Raw genomic sequence first — 16,404 nt, forward strand, 5'->3', positions numbered from 1 at the left:
TATCCTGGCAGATGGACCCGCCTGTAATTGCAAATCAAGCAGCCAAAGGCCAGAAGGGTTCCCCCCGTGGGGAGAGCTCAATTTAAACTAAAAGGCTTTAAATCTCCGCGCACCTGTCGCTAATTTCAGAGCCAGCTCAGCCCCCACCTCCCTGCCTCGCTGCGCTGCCCTGCCCGGCCCCAACCACCAGCAGGGTGCTCGCAGGGCGACGCTGCTCTTTCCACGTCGGGTTTGTGCTCGTTTCTCAACGCCAGCAGCGCGAAACTTGGCCGAGGCGTCCTCTCAGCCTGCCTCTGCTGCCCTGGGGGAGGCGGCTGCCTGCTCGCAGGGCTGGCGAGTGCCCTTCAGCCCTTCCCGGGGGGGAGGCAGCGGCCCCCAGGACCTGAGCCCTGCTCTGAGCTGTGCTCCTGGGCTCTGAGCCTTGCCTGGACCAGCTCTGCTTTCCCTGCACAGCCCAGGAGGGGCTGGGGAGGGAGCTTCCCCTTGCTCCCTGCACCTCCGTGCGCCCCCCCTCAAGCCCCTGTCGCCCTCCTCCCCGAGCAAGGGGCTTCTCCGGCAGCTTGTTCTCTCCCGTCTGTTTATTACACTAATCCACAAGGATTAAGTTAAAGCAGTCAATGCAAACTCCGACATTTTCCAGCCCGGCGAGGCCAAAATTACTGTCCAGTGTTAAAACAGAAAGGGGGAGGAGGGGGGGGAGCCCCCGGCAGCGGGGCCGAGCTCCCGGGGAGGAGGGAACCCCGCAGCCGTAAGCGGGGAGAGGCACTGCGTGGCTGGGGCTTTGGGGTGCCCCCCAGCACCCGGCTAGATCTTGGGGCGCCAGCCCTTGATGAACTGCATGATTTTCTTCACCTGGAGCTTGGTGAGGCGGAAATCGTCGGCCAGGATCTCCTCGCTCAGCTGCACGAAGATGCTGCCGTCGATGCGCTCCCGGGCGAAGAAGCTGACGACGTCCTCGGAGAGGCCGATGAAGCGCAGGCACTTGGACACCTCCTCCACCGACAGGGCCGAGAGGTCGGCGGGGGGCAGCCAGGGCGAGCCGTCCCCGCTGGGACGGGGGGCAGCCGGCGGGGCCCCCCCTTCGCCCCGCGCCGCCGGCGGCACCTCGATGACGCCCTGCGCCAGGTAGAGGCGGGCGACGCCGCCTTCGGCCCCACGCAGGACGGCGGGTGACAGCGGGGCCGCCCCGCGGATGACGATGCTGTCCCCCTCGAAACCTTTTGGGGGCCGGGGGGGGGGCCGCCGGATCCAGCCCCTCGAAGGGGGCGAAGGGTTCGGGGGAGGAGGAGGAAGAGGGAGCAGCCGGGGCCGAAGGCGGCTTGGGCCACTCCGGGCTCTCCGGCCACTCGGCCGGGGCGGCGAAGGGGTTGAGAGCCCCGAAGGGGGCGAAGCGTTTTTGGGGGTGCGGGGGCTTGAGGCGGGGGCAGCTGCGGAAGGGTTTCAGGGGGGGCTCGGCCGCTGGCAGCGGGGTGGAGCGGCCGCTGCCCCCCCCGGCCCCTGCCTCGGCGTAGGCCCAGGGGTCCGACCAGGCGCTGGGGCCGGGCTGGGTGGCGGGGGGCAGCGGGCGGCCGGGGGGGTCCCCGGCTTTGCAGTCACCCCAGGCACAGGGGTAGCAGTACAGGGAGTAGGCGTCAGGTGAGGGTGAACCGCTGCCACTCCGCGGGACCGACCTGATGGAGGAAGGTGAGCGTCACCCCAGGGCCGTGCCGTGTCCCCCTCCCCAAAAAAAAAATCGTGGTGCAGGGGACATCCCGCCCCGGGGGGGGTTATCCCATGACCCCGAGCCACTCACCCGTCGTGGAGCCCCGAGGAGTAGTAGGAGAGGCTGGGGCTGGGCGAGGGAGCAGGAGCCAGCTTCGGGAAGCGCAGGGGGGCTGGGGGGCTGCGGGGGGCTGGGGGGCGGCCGCCCCGGGGTGGCACGGGGGGCGCGTTCAGCAGCCGGCACTCCTCCTTCACCTGCAATGGGGCGAGCACCGTCAGGGCCACATCATTGTGGGGCCGACGCTGCCCCGGGACCCCCCAACCAGGGGTGCAGGGGGGGAGAGGAGCAGAAATGGGGGCCCGGCCCCAGTGGCTCCCAGTTTTCCAGCTGGTCCCGACCAAGCCACGAGGCTCCGGTGAGCAACGGGGCTGGGGAGATGCCAGGAGCGGGGTTCCCCACGGCACGGGGGGGGGGGGCGCAGAGGATTTGGGCAACCAAACGGAGCTGGGTGGCGAGGAGCCCCACACCCTGTGGCGCAGCAGGTCACGGTGGGTGCCCCCCCATGCTCCCAGCATGGGGACACCGCTGGGTCCCCCCAGTCCCGGGGGCATCCCACAGCTCTTACCGCCTCTGATTTGGGTGGCACCGGGGGTGGCGCATCCCCCAGGGGCTCCTCCCTGGGCACACCGGGGCGGCGCGGGGACCCCAGCGGGGACGCGGCCCCGAAGGCGACGAGGTCGGGGCGCCCCGTGCCACCGGCCGAGGGGAAGCTCTCCAAGCCCTGGTTGCTCCAGAGCTCCTCGTAGGGGATCTCCAGCGGCTCCTGAGTCCTGAACTCGGGCTCGGCCCAGTCGGGCGTCATGTACTCCCTCTCGGGGTCGGCGAAGTCGGGCTGCTGGCGCGGCGTCCCCGTCCCGGCCCCCGGCGGGTCCTGGCAGCGTGCGGCCGCGTCCTGGGGGGCGCGGGGCAGCCCCCCACCATAGAAGCAGAGCGAGAGGCGCTGCAGGGGCTGGCTGAGCTCCTCGCGGGCGCAGCTCGGCAGGCAGAGCCGCAGGCGCCGGGGGCTGGCGCACTCCTCCGAAAAATCGGGCTTGGCCTCGCGCACCGCCCGCGAGTACTCGTCGGGGTTGAAGCGCTCGTGGCAGTACGCGGCGCTGTCCCGCAGCAGCTTCTCCAGCTGGGGGTCCCCCCCGAGCAGCCCCTCGGGCAGCTGGAAGCGCGGCATGTCGGCCAGCAGGAGGAAATGGAAAGGCACCAGCTGGTCCCGGCGGAGGATGCAGCACAGCACCACCGTCTTGGAGATGATGCTGACCAGCTTGTAGCAGTGCCCCTCGCGGATGGCGTGCAGGTCGTAGGGGTTGCGGGCCGGGCGGCTGGGCACGGCCACGTTGACGGGCAGCCGCACCTTCTCGATGATGCTGCGGATGGTGTGCTCGCCCTCCTGCAGCCGCAGCTCGAGGGGGCTGCGGGTGCTGAAGCGGCCCTTGCACTGGAAGGGCAGGCTGAGGCTCTCGTTGGTGCGGTGGTTCATGCAGATCAGGCAGGGCATCTTGCCCTTCACCTGCTTGGCCCCCGCCGCCGCTGCCGCCGCCGGCGCCGCCGCCTTGCCCAGCTTCCGCAGCAGGGTGTTGAAGCGCGACTTCTCCTTCACCGTCTTGGCGCAGAGGATCTCGGCCTGGCCCATCAGCGTCAGCTCGTCCCCGGCGTGCAGCGTGAAGTTGTACACCTCGCTGTCCTCGCTGAACTCCCCCGACACCACCTGCACGGGGGACAGCCGCCGGCTGAGCAGGCGCCCCGTGCCCCGTCACCGTCCCCTGGTGTCCTGCTGCCTTCCCCGTACCTCCCACCACCAACACTGAGGTCCTGAGGTCCCACCACCATCCTGTAGTGTTCTACCATCACTCCGTGATGTCCCACCAGCACCTCCTGATGTCCCACCATCACCTCCTGGTGTCCCATCACCACCTCCTGGTGTCCCACTGCCACCTTCTGATGTCCCATCACCATCTCCCAATGTCCCACCACCACCTCCTCATGTCCCATCACCATCTCCTGGTGTCTCACCGCCACCTCCTAATGTCCCACCACCACCTCCTCATGTCCCATCACCATCTCCTGGTGTCCCACCGTGACTCTGTGATGTCCCACCACCACCTCCTGATGTCCCACTGCCACCTCCTGGCGTCCCATCACCATATCCTGGTGTCTCACCACCATCTCCTGATGTTCCACCACCATCTCCTGATGTCTCATCACCTCCTCCCAATGTCCCACCATCACCTCCTGATGTCCCATCACATTCTCCTGGTGTCCCACCACCACCCCCCAATGTCCCACCATCACCTCCTGGTGTCCCACTGCCACCTCCTAATGTCCCACTGACACCTTCTGATGTCCCATCACCATCTCCCAATGTCCCATCACCTCCTTCTGATGTCCCACAGCCACCTCTGCCACCTCCTGATGTCCCACCACCACCTCTTTATGTCCCACCATCACCTCCTAATGTCCCATTACCATCTCCTGGTGTCCCACTGTCACCTCCTAGTGTCCTACCACTATCTCCTGGTGTCCCACCACCATTCCCTGATATTTGTCTGCTGCCCCACCACAGTCCCCCAGTGTCCCCCACCACTCCCTGCTGTCCCCCCACCCCACCCCACCGCCCCCAGGCCAACCTTCACGCTGAAGGTGATGGCCTCCATGACGAAGACGCGGTCGGGGAAGATGCTGGCCACCTCCTCCACGCTGTTGAAATATTGCACGGGCTCGCGGATGTCCCGGTCCTGATCCAGCAGCTTGAACTTCCCTGCAGGGGACACCCAGCCCCGGGGCGGTCAGAGGGGACCACGGGGAGACCCCCCCCAGCCCTGGCACAATTCATTGGGGTGGCTGCTGATGAGCCCAGCCTGGAGTCCCCGTCCCATTTGGGTTCATCCCAAGCTCTCCCCTCCCAAAGCACAACCCCCCGAGGGCACCAAGTTCCCCAATTCCCTGCAGCACCCCCAGAGGGGCAGAGAACGCCCCAAAACAACCCCAAAAAAATGCCCCAAGGATGGCTACTGAAGGCTTTCTGCCCCCCCAAACCCTACAGACAGCGGTGTACGGGGTTCAGGCACAGCCTGGGAGCCGGAGGGCTGCATTCAGGAGCTCTGCCTTCATTAGCACCAGCGTGGCGGGGACGGGACCTGATGGGAATATTAACTCGGCGCCGCCGCGCGGGGCTGCTCCGCTCGGGCCAGCTCGGAGGGGACACAAAAAGCTGGGGGAGAACGGGGACACGGAGCCCGAGCAAAGGGACGGGGACCGGGGCAGGAGCTGCCCTGTGCCCCAGCGAGGTGGTTAACACACTGTGTGCCCCCCCCACAATGCCCTGACCCCCTTGGGATGGGCGATCTGCCCCTCCCCCGCTGCCTTTCCCATGATTTATTTATTAGCAGGACTCGTTGCCGCCATGGCGAGCACTTAGAGAGGTCATTAAGGCTCTGGCTACGGCGGCCGCGGTGAGCTCAGCACCTTCAGCTGCTGCAGCAGCCCCGGCTCGTCCCTGTCCCTGTCCCTGTCCCCGTCCCGTCCCCGATCCTTACCGGTCCCCATCCCATCCCTGTCCCTGTCCCCATCCCAACCCGTCCCTGTCTCCATCCCCATCCTCATCGTCATCTGCAGCCCTGTCCCCATCCCCTCCCTGTTTCCATCCCCGTCCCTATTCCATCCCATCCCATCCCATCCCATCCCATCCCATCCCATCCCATCCCAGTCCCCATCCCATCCCATCCCATATCCCCATCCTATCCCATCCCCATCCCATCCCATCCCCATCCCCATCCCCTTCCCCAATCCCCATCCCAGTCTCCATCCCCATTCCTATTCCATTCCATCCCATCCCTGTCCCCATCCCCGTCCCCATCCCATCCCTGTCTCCATTCCCTTCTGCATCCCATCCCCATCCCCATCCATGTCCCAGTCTCCATCCCAGTGCCCCCCATCCCATCCCAGTCCCCCCAATCCCTCCTCGCCCCCGTTCCAGGCTGGGTGCCACCCACACCACCAGCAGCCCCCAGCTTCTCTCTCAGCTCACCCCACCTGGAGCCCCCCCAGCCCCAATTCCTCCTGATGGGGACCGAGCCCACCCTGCCCCTTCCCTCGCGGCCCCGTCCCCACCTGGGTACTGCAGGGGGATGTCGATTTTGGGGCCGATGACGTAGTGCCCTTCCTCCAGGCTGTGGGCCGTCACCGTCGTCCACTGGCGGCAGGAGTGGATCAGGAGCACGTCCTGGGCGCTCACCCCCTCCACCGACTCCCCTGGGTGGGGGGGGGGACGGACAGGGACAAGCTGACCCCCGGGGAGCCCACCCATGGGTGCCAGCCCCCCCCCCCCCCCCGGGACAGCAGCATCCCAATTGCCAGAGCCTGGGGAGCGCCTACCCCAAAATTAGGGGCTGAACCCCCGACCCCACAAGCCTTTCTCAACCCCCCCCCCAAACACTTTCCTAGGCATGAAACAGCCCCAAAAATACAAAGCGGTGATGCCAAGGGCTAAAACACACCCAGGGCACCCCCAATTTTGCTTTTGGGGGATGGAGGGGACAGCGTGGCCATGGGGACGGCCACGGGGGGAGCCCATGGGGGGGTGGGGGGGTGCGGGCGATGGGTGAGCAGGTGCCCGCTGCCAAGAGCCGCCAGTTGCCCTGGAAACAATTTTCTTTGTCCCTCTTGAAAGGCTGCAGCAGCGGCCGAACAACAAGTTTATTGACACGGGGTCCGGGCTGCGGGCCGGGGCGAGGCGGCTCGGGGAAGGGGATGGGGATGGGGATGGGGATGGGGATGGGGATGGGGATGGGGATGGGGATGGGGATGGGGGGGTCCCGGCACCCCCAGGCTGCAGCCGGATCCAAGGGGGATGCGTCCTGCTCCGGGGGGCTCAGCCTGACCCCAAACACCCTGCAGCAGGCCCCGACACTGTGCAATAGGGTTGGGTGCTCCTGGATGTGCCCCGTCCCTGTCCCCATCCTGTCCCCGTTCATGGTTGGGGTCAGCACAACCAGACACCCCCCCCAGCTCATTTTCAGCTCCTTGCATCCGCACATCCCCAGGCACTGACCTGAAGCTGCCCCCCCTGAGCACCCCCAAAGACCCCCAAAGACCCCCCGGGCACCCTCACCCCTTATAGCCCCCCCCCCCCCAGCTTGCAGGATAATGGGGCCAGGCTGGGGGGTGAGGAAAGCAGCCAAAAATGTGAGCAGGAGCTGGGGCCACCCCAGGGCAAAATAGGGGGGACCCGGGGCTGAGCCAGCTCCATGGCTGGGGACCACCAGGGATGGGTTTGGGGGGGGGGGGGGCTGAGGGGCTCTGCGCCTCCATCCCTGAGCATTTGGGGTGCAGGAGGGGGGGGGTCCGCGGCCGTGCCGGGCGCCTCCGTCCCGAAATCTCAGCAACAGTTACCAGGGCAATGGGCAAAGGCTGGTGCTGGCCCCACAGCCCCGCACAGGCGGCCCCTTTTTGCCCCCCCCCCCCCCCCAACCTCAGCCTGTGCCTTGGGGGGGGGGGAGCACTACAGGGACCCCCCCCAGCCCCCTGCCTGGCTCCCCAGCCCCTCCAGCTCCATCCCCGTCCCTCTGTCCGTCCCCATCCGCTGCAGTCCTCCCCCCCGCCAGCCCCTCTTTTTCCAGCCCCCCCAATTCCCCATCCCACTCTCCCTGCCCCCTCAGTCCCCCCCCCCGACCCCCCCATCCCTCCACTGCTCCCTGACCCCGTCCCTGTCCCCATCCCCCTGTCCCCATCCCCTGCACCCCCTGGCCCCTGGGCCCCTGTCCCTGTCCCTCTGTCCCTGTTGCTCTGTCCCCATCCCCATCCCTCTGTCCTTGCCCCTCTGTCCCCATCCCTGTCCCCCCCATGCCCCTTGTCCGCCATCCCTCTGTCCCTGTCCCTTCGTCCCCATCCCCTACCCCCCCCAGCCCCTCATCCCCCATCCCTCTGCCCCATCCCTCTGTCCCTGTCCCCATAGCTCTGTCCCTGTCCCTCTGTCCCTGTCCCTCCGTCCCTGTCCCTCCGTCCCTGTCCCTCCGACCCCATCCCCGTCCCCATCCCCTGCCCCCTCCCAGCTCCTCATCCCACATCCCTCTGTCCCCATCCCCTGCTCCCCCTGTCCCCTGTCCCCATCCCTCTGCCCCCATCCCTCTGTCCCTGTCCCTCTGTCCCCATCCCTGTCCCTTCATCCCCATCCCCATCCCCATCCCCTCTACCCCCCCAGCCCCTGTCCCTGTCCCTCTGCTCCCATCCCCTGTTCCCCCCGGCCCCTGTCCCCATTCCTCTGTCCCCATCCCCATCCCTCTGTCCCTGTCCCTCTGTCCCCATCCCTGTCCCCATCCCCTGCCCCCCCCAGCCCCTCGTCCCCCATCCCTCTACCCCATCCCTCTGTCCCCCTCTCCATCCCTCTGCCCCCATCCCCTGCTCCCCCTGTCCCCATCCCTCTGTCCCCATCCCTGTCCCTTCATCCCCATCCCCATCCCCATCCCCTACCCCCCCCCCACACCCCTCATCCCCCATCCCTCTACCCCCATCCCCTGCACCCCCCCGGCCCCTCTCCCCATCCCTCTGCCCCCACCCCTCATCCCCCACCCCTCATCCCCCATCCCCTGCTCCCCCACACCCCCCACCCCCCCAATCACCCCCCCACCCCCCCAATAACCCCCCCCAGCCCTCACCCTGCCCCAGGCAGACGAGCGTGGGCAGGCGGCACTTGCTGACGATGGCGTCGAGGGGCAGCGCCGCGGGGCTCCAGCGGAGCCGGGCCAGCCCCGCCGCCAGCTGCTCCATGGCCCCCGCATCGCCCCCCCGACCCCCACCCCCGTCACCGAGCCCCCGGGACGCGATGGGGGGGACCCGGGGGGGGGGCAGAGGCAGCGCCGGGCTCCATCGCCACCAAGAGCGGGGAAAAAAAAAAAAAAAAAAAAAAAAAAAAAAAAAAAAGGAGAAAAAGGGGGGGGGGAGAAGAAGCCGGGAGCCGCCCCCGCGGCGGGGCTCTCAGCCTTTGGCCGGCCCCTGAGGGCTCCCCCGGGGGGCTGCGGAGCCCCCCCCCGCCTCTGTAATTTCTCACCCCCCCTATATACGGACGGGCTGCTCGCCCCTCGGATTTGGGGTACGTGAAGGATGGGTTTTTGGGGGATGTGAAGGGGTGAAGCCCCCCCACACACACCCCCGCTAAGCTGGGTGAGGGGGTGTGGGAGGAACGGGGGGAGCTCCAGGCTCGGATATTCATTTATTTATTTATTTAATCATTCATTTATTTATTCATTCATTCATTTATTAATTATTTTATTATTTTATTTTATTTTATTTTATTTTATTTTATTTTATTTTATTTTATTTTATTTTATTTTATTTTATTTTATTTTATCTTATCTTATCTTATCTTATTTTATCTTATTTATTCATTTATTTTATTTTATTTTATTATTTATTCATTATTTTATTTTATTTTATTTTATTTATTTTATTATTTTATTTTATTTTATTTTATTTTATTTTATTTTATTTTATTTTATTTTATTTTATTTTATCTTATCTTATTTTATCTTATCTTATTTTATCTTATTTATTCATTTATTTTATTTTATTTTATTATTTATTCATTATTTTATTTTATTTTATTTTATTTTATTTTATTTTATTTATTTATTTATTTATTTTATTTATTTTATTTTATATTTTATTTTATTTTATTTTATTTTATTTTATTTTATTTTATTTTATTTTATTTTATTTATTTACTGGGGGGGGGGGTCAGGTCATACCCCTCCCGGTGCCCCCGCAGCTGCAGGGGGGGGGCTCACAGAGGGGTTTGGGCTGGTGGGGTCCTCCTCAGATCCCCCCCTCCTTTACCAGTGCCACCCCCTGCCATGGGCACGACCCCAGCCCCCCCCCAGCCCCATCCAGCCTGGCCTTGGGCACCCCCAGGGATGGGGGCACCCCCAGCTCCTTGGGGTGCTGCGTCCCGCTGGGGATGTCCCAGAAAGCCCAAAAATGGGCTTTTTGGGGATGTCACCCCAAAAAGCCACAGGAGCACCCCCCTGGTGCTGTGTCCCCCCCCCACACTGGGCCCCTCTCCCTTGGCCACGCATGGACGGCACCGACACCGAGCGGTGGCTCGAGGCCACCCCAGCTGGGGGGCACCAGGGGAAGGTCCCCGGGTGCTGGGGACGTGCTCGTGGCCGACGTGGGGCAGGGGGGGCTCCTGCAGCACCTCAGTGCCCCCCCCCAGCCCTTACCCTTGGGGATTTGGGATGGGGAACCCAAAGGAGCAGAGGGAGCCCGGTGCTGGGGCCAGGCTGGGAGCTGCCACCTCCCGTGGGTGGCACCGTGGTGGTGGCACCGATGGGGACACGAGGCTGTGGCCCCGACAGCAGCACAAAACCCCTCCGGGTACCGACACCACGGCAGTGGGAAGCAACAAGACCCCCCCCCGTGCCAGGGGGATGGGGACAGGGACAGGCAATGATGTCCCCAAGCTGGGCATGGCCCAAAGCGCACGCAGGGGGCTTGGGGAACCCGCTCCCCGCTGCTCGGGGGACACGGAGCTGATCCGTGCTCTGGGATGTGGCTGGCGAGCACAAAAAATCATAAAATCAGAGAATATCCCAAGTTGGAAGGGACCCCTGAGGATCATCGAGTCCAACTCTTGGCGTCACACCACATTTTGGGTCTACCCAAAATTTTAGACCACGAGCACGGCCAGCGGGCCCCGGGGTGCCTCCAGCAGGACAGGGGCCGTGGGTTGGTGGCGGTGGTGACACGGAGCACGGAGGAGCACGCGTGGCTCCCCCGAGGTGGAAACCCACCCAGGAGGCTGCCCCCGTCCCAGGGGTTTCCAAAATCTCCCCCCACCGCCTCGCCGAGGAGCTGGGGGCACAAGCTCACCCCCAGGACAGCCCCCGCAGCCCGTCCCCAGCCCTGAGAAGCGGCTGCCACTTTCTCGGTGAAAAACCAAGAAATGGCTGTGCCAAAATTGGGTTCCTGACAGCAAGGAGCAGCTCTGAAGGGTTGGGTAACGCAGCCGGGGGGGCACGACCAGCACAGGGGATGGGGGAAGGCGCCGGTCAGGGGCCCAGGAAGTAACCAGTGCAAGTTTATAAAAGCTTTTATTTGCTCTTGGTATGACCAAGAATGGGACAGTGATCTTTTATACAATTTGATACAGTAAGTGGTACAAAAGAATGTGTTTTAAATAAAAAGCCAGAGTGGAGTAGCAAAAATATTAAAAGATTAAGTAAAAAAATTGTAGGCATGGGAATTAATCCTAGACCTGAAGTCGATGCTGTTTTTGTTTTTCCACCATCCAAGTCCGGCCGGACGAAGCGCGGCTCTCACCTCACCTCGCCCCGCGCCGCCCCGGCCACGCCACGTCCAGAGCAGGGAACGCGCTCATACAATAGACCCAACCTCGGGGTTTAGTTCATCATTACCAATTTAATTAAGTTACATTTTTGCCATGACAAAAAGGTAGCACTGGGGTTGTTCCACTGCCGGCCGGGGACGCGAGAGCCCGCGGCTGCTGGCACGGCCGGATCCAGCGCAGCGGCGGCGCCCGGGGAGGCTCGAGGGGCTCCGGGGGGGGGGTCCGGGCAGATTTCGGCTTCAATCCCCACCCGGGGCCGGGGGGGTTTCCACACGCAGGTGCCAGAAGCAGTTAGTTGGCTAGCGAGCGGTAAATTTAGATACCGGCAGAAATAAAGTTACTGCGAATTCCTCCAACACGATTATTATTACTTTTTTTTTTTTTTTTTTTTTTTTTAGCATCAGAATCGACTCTTGGTGCTCACTCCTCCTCAGCTGGGCCTTTGCACTCCCAAAACAAAACAAAACCAAGCCACATGGTTAAAATTCATGTTTTTATAGAAGAGGACCACCTAGACCTGTCTGCGTGTGCTGCGGGGGTAGGGAGGGGGCTGCGCTCCCCTGGCCCGGGCACCACGAGCGCAGCGCCTAGGGACGACCCCGACAGATTTATACAGGAGCCAAGCCCCCCAGAAGCAAATAAAAAGCTCATGTTTAAAACAAAGATTATACAAAAAAAAAAAAATGATGTCTATTCTCCATTTTCCCTTTTTGATCATGTTGAAAAGTGCAGGTTTCACCAGAAGGTAGCCGGACGCTATTTACAGTGCTGGCCACCGCGGGCACAGCGCGGGGGGGACCGACCTGTGCCGTCTGCCCACGGGGGTCCCAGGCCCGCCTGGCCACACGGCTGGGAAGGGCTGACACAGAGACAAAATGCCAACACACGGGGAAAAGGGAGACACGCCGGCCGAGTTACTACACGGGAAGCGGGTTTAAAAACTAGAATTTCCGTGTTAAAACACTGTCATTTCATGAAAATTAAATCAGCGTTAGTTACTACTTTATTGACTGGAGAAAGTCCAAAACCCAAGCGGGCAAGAGGGAGGCGCGAGGCTTGTCCAGCTTCAGGGACCGCGGGGCCGGGGGCAGGCGGCTGTTTGGAGCATCTCTGTGTCCTTGGCTGGAGCAGCTCTCCTGCGCCGTGATCTAAAGGCAAGGCAAGTGAACGCACGACTGCTCCTGCAGCCCGGACACCCAGCTCAGCGGGAGCAGCCCAAGAATTGGGGCTGGCAGTCGTTAACCCCCTTCCTTTCACTTCACACCCGAAGCCACCGCAGGGCACGAGTGCCTGAGGGGGGACGCGGCGGCGCAGCCCGCCTGCCCGTGCCCCGGGAGCGAGCCAAGAGTGACCGCAGCACGAAGGACTCGGAGCTTCTAACACTGGAAAGTGGAAAAGTTTTCAGGGAGGTAATAAATTAAACTGCCGACTTTTTTTTCTTCCTTTTTCTTTTTTTTTTTTTCCTTTTTTTTTTTTTTTAAATCTAGTTGTACTCAGCCTCTTGCTAGGCTACCGAACATCTCGTTGGAGCGGCTAACAGTGAGAGACAGAACTGAAAAGTTCATGTTAACTGCTGTCAGTTTGGGAATCGCATGTTATATTCATACACATAAAGTAGACAACCACATCACCCTCCATAGAAAACTAGTGCATGCAAATAACTCTTCCATATCATAAAACCCAATGGCTATGCAGGAGGAGAGAAGATATACTAGTGAACTGACATTGGCTAGAGGGAAATTAGTAGGTATCGTCAACATTTTACCTTGAAAGCTAAATCAGTGCTTTGTATTAAATTTTTGGCAAACATACCACGTTGCCATCCTTTTAATTAACACATCACACCATGAAGGAAAGCAAATAAAAGCAGCATGCAGGCAAAAGGAAAGAGCTGCGAGTGAGGAAAAAAAATGGCAGCAGGAACAGTTCCGAATGGGGAGATCACCAAAAAGGAGACAGAGCAGATTAAATGCAGTATTTTTTGCACCACCCTTTGTCCTCGATGCATTACACCAACAATTACAGAAAGCAACCACAAAAGAGTTCAGTATTTTAAAACGATCGGGAATGGATGGTATGTCTCCTGCACATGCTTCCACCAGAAGAGAAACAAAAAGTGAAAATAAAAGTTCCTTTCCACATAAGGCACAGGACAAAATAAACCCCATTCACATACTCAAGGCGAAAATGAGTGTTTTCCTGGCTCTTTTGCTGATGCTTCTAGAGAACATGGTGACTCAAAGCACATTATCCATGACAGAAAATTCCACTGTTGTACAAAATAAATTGTTAATTCTAACTTTTATTCTTATACAATTTGCAGAGTAGAGTTGAATATGATTGCTATATGTTTTAATGTCAGGAGGAACGGGACTATAATACAACCAAAACGTAGTGGTAAGTTGAGCAGGTACATTAAAAAAATGAAGTCACGGAGATGATTTTCCTATACATGTCGAGGAAATTATAGTACGCAAGCTGTCCTAAACAGAAAAACAAAGGGAGACAGGAGCTTGTTAAGATGAGGAACAAAACATCGGTTTAAGGTTAAAAACGGGCAGAGTGGTTTGTTTTGCAGCGAGAAAAAAGGAGCGGTGGATGGCGATTGGTGATATAGGAGAACGTTCAGCAACACTTGCTCTTCCAGCCTGTCACCCCACCTCCACTGCTGATATCTACATTTTCACTGTTGGGCTCTTTTACAGGGGTCTGCAACGAAACAAGCAAGAAGGTTAGAGAAGTCCCGAGACATTCTGAAAAAGAGCATTCAGAGCTGGAGAGGCAGAGGCTTACAGAAGGACTGACACCACCAAATACCATCCCGAATAAACCACAGACAGAGAGCTCGACAGAAATGTAGGGAATCCTCCTTCCCTCGCCAGCAGAAGCGTGCAGAACCAGCCTCAGGATTTTTTTTTTTTTTTTGTGGCTGTTGTTTTAAATCAACAGCGAGCAGAAATCTGGGAAAAGCTTTCAAACTCGGACTGCTCCAAAGTAAACACGAATTATTTCCAGATCCCACTTTTAGAACTGACGCTCGGACTTTGGGGGAGTAAATCACAGCGTGCGACGTACACGAGCTGAAGTTAAATCATGTGCACTAATGACCTTAAAAATGACAGAGTAATTTTATTTATGGGTAAAGAAAAAAAAAAAAAGGCAAAGCAAAAGCATCTGCCTTCCAGTTAGTCAGGACACCAGATTCCGAGGCAGCGCACAAAACATCTCATCTGCACCATGGGATGTAAACTCGGTCTGACCAAAACAAAACTTGAAGTCCCCTGGTTTTGATCAGATGCTGGCATCTATTTTCAGCTGTTTAGAAACTAATCTAAACATCCATGAGAATACGAATACAGCGCTTCAGTCCCTGCATTCCTTCTCTTATTCTCTACTCCGCAGCCTTGCAACAAACTGCAAGCCATCGCCCACCCTGCCCCTTCTTCAGACAAATGCCCTGAGTGAAAATGTAAAGGTCAGGAGGTGCAGCAGGACCCATTAAGGCTAGGAATCCTCCTGTTCACCAGAGGCCAACGATTTTCAGTCACTTCCTCACATACAGCTTGTCAAAAACTGATGAAGAAACAACTCCAAACTCCAGCTGTGCCCACAGGGCACGTTGAGCAGAGCCGTATTCAGAAGGGCTGAGGAAAGATTCAGCGGTGACCTTGCACTAAATTCCCAACCAATTAACCCGGACGACGTTACTGATAGCATTCACGTGGGGGAAGATGATCCCGTCCCTACTGCTAACCTGGAGCACAGCAAAAATATGTAAACGTTTCGGAACAAAGCACACGTGCTGGAGCTGGCCAACCCACGCCTCTCGAGCTCGCAGAGTTTCAGTGCTGGAGACGTGAGCTGATGGCACGCAGGGACACGCCAGCACGGGGTTTAATCAAGTCCTTGGTAGAGGAGAACACAAACTAACTGAAAATCAGCCCTGCAGCCACCTGCACGTCTACTCAGCTCGATTCAGCAACAAAACAGTGGCAGCTGTTGGAAACCGATGCTTTTCCCAGTTCTGACAGACACCAGGGATCCAAGGACAGCGATATCTCGTAGCTCTGGGCACACAAAGCTTTGGGTACATGACTCAGCAATGACAGCCCTCTTCACGGTGTATTTCAGGAGAGAGAAGCAGCCACCAGGAAGCCCTGGTGATCCACGTTCTTCTCTCAGCTGCAATTTAACCTGCCCATCAAGGCTCCCAATGAAACGTGGAGGCTTGGAGGGGCAATCACTGAGACGAGGTAGAAGTGATGGGTCTAGGCATTCAGTGGCCTGGCAGAAACTTCAGACTTTTGAGACAACCCTGGGTACTGACAGAAATGGCTAAAGGCAAAACTGACAAAAAAAGGCAAATGCTAATATGGCAGGGCAGGAGAGGGGAAAAGACAGGATTCCTTTATTTGAGGAAAAAGGCCCTCACAGGAGTCAACAACTATACTGAGAACTGCATTCTGAAATAAAGCCCATGTTTAAAGCAGGAAGTTTTGAAGTACGGCCACCAGAAGAGCCTACTGAGGTTCTGATGGATTCTCTGTTGCTGGGAGTTGTCAAATCTTTTGGCTGTATTTTACAGAGGGACAACGCTGGCTATTTAGAAGAGAAATCTGAGGACACCGTGTGGCCCACCTCACACAGACTGGAAAGACAGAACAGAAAAGCAACACCAGGGCTCATCCCTGAGTTCCAGTGACTTCAGTCTCCTCAGGATTAAAATAACTCCAGGCATCAGAGAGGAAGTGATGAACATTCACGTTCCTTCTCCACAAAGCAGCAAAGAATGAGGGTGGCAGGGAAAGGACAATTCTCCTCCAAATTAATTCGAACGTTTTAACTGCAAGCACGCGTGTGATACCACCGAGTTTAAGGACCAAGCAACCAGGAGTTCCTTGGTGCTTTGATGTATGCTACTCCCTCTAGATAGCACCAGTACAATAATGAAACATCAAACAAGCTTCAGAAGCTTTAGATGTACAATAGTCTTCCTTCAGGGACTTGTTTGTCTTAGCATACCAAAGTAAAAAGCCACAACAATTCAGGTGAACATCAAAAGAAACAGACGTTGACATTTTAGGATTTTTTTTCCCCAAACAAATCCTGTGATCACCTACCTTTCGAAGAATGTCTTCTGCTAATGTGAGGAATGCCTTCTCAATGTTTATATTTGCTTTTGCACTAGTTTCGAAAAACCTAATACCATGCTCCCTAGCAATCTAAACCAAAAAAAGAAAAAAGAAGGTTAGAGTTATTGTGGTGTTATTCAACTGATGCTGCTGTAACTTTGGGATTAGTAACATTT

The 16,404-nt window shown here is 58.3% G+C and overlaps 2 protein-coding genes across 2 annotated transcripts in view; both read right to left on the reverse strand.

Annotated features, from left to right (window-relative positions):
* Positions 1 to 633: 633 nt before the first annotated feature.
* Positions 634 to 8,518, reverse strand: GAREM2 (GRB2 associated regulator of MAPK1 subtype 2). Its single transcript, XM_032185280.1, is given in 7 exon segments — positions 634 to 1,236; positions 1,238 to 1,670; positions 1,793 to 1,956; positions 2,328 to 3,461; positions 4,381 to 4,511; positions 5,864 to 6,004; positions 8,407 to 8,518. Coding segments are annotated over 7 exon segments (2,547 nt in total). The 3' UTR covers positions 634 to 804.
* Positions 8,519 to 10,820: 2,302 nt separating this feature from the next.
* RAB10 (RAB10, member RAS oncogene family) overlaps positions 10,821 to 16,404 on the reverse strand; it is a 37,671-nt gene continuing 32,087 nt past the window's right edge. Inside the window, exons 5-6 of the mRNA XM_032184126.1 lie at positions 16,217 to 16,318; positions 10,821 to 13,805 (exon numbers count right to left, since the gene is read on the reverse strand). Of these exons, the coding sequence (XP_032040017.1) occupies positions 13,722 to 13,805; positions 16,217 to 16,318 (186 nt within the window). The 3' untranslated portion in view covers positions 10,821 to 13,721. The remainder of the gene's footprint in view (positions 13,806 to 16,216; positions 16,319 to 16,404) is intronic.

Source organism: Aythya fuligula, chromosome 3, assembly GCF_009819795.1.
Source record: "Aythya fuligula isolate bAytFul2 chromosome 3, bAytFul2.pri, whole genome shotgun sequence".
Classification (NCBI taxonomy): Eukaryota; Metazoa; Chordata; class Aves; order Anseriformes; family Anatidae; genus Aythya; species Aythya fuligula.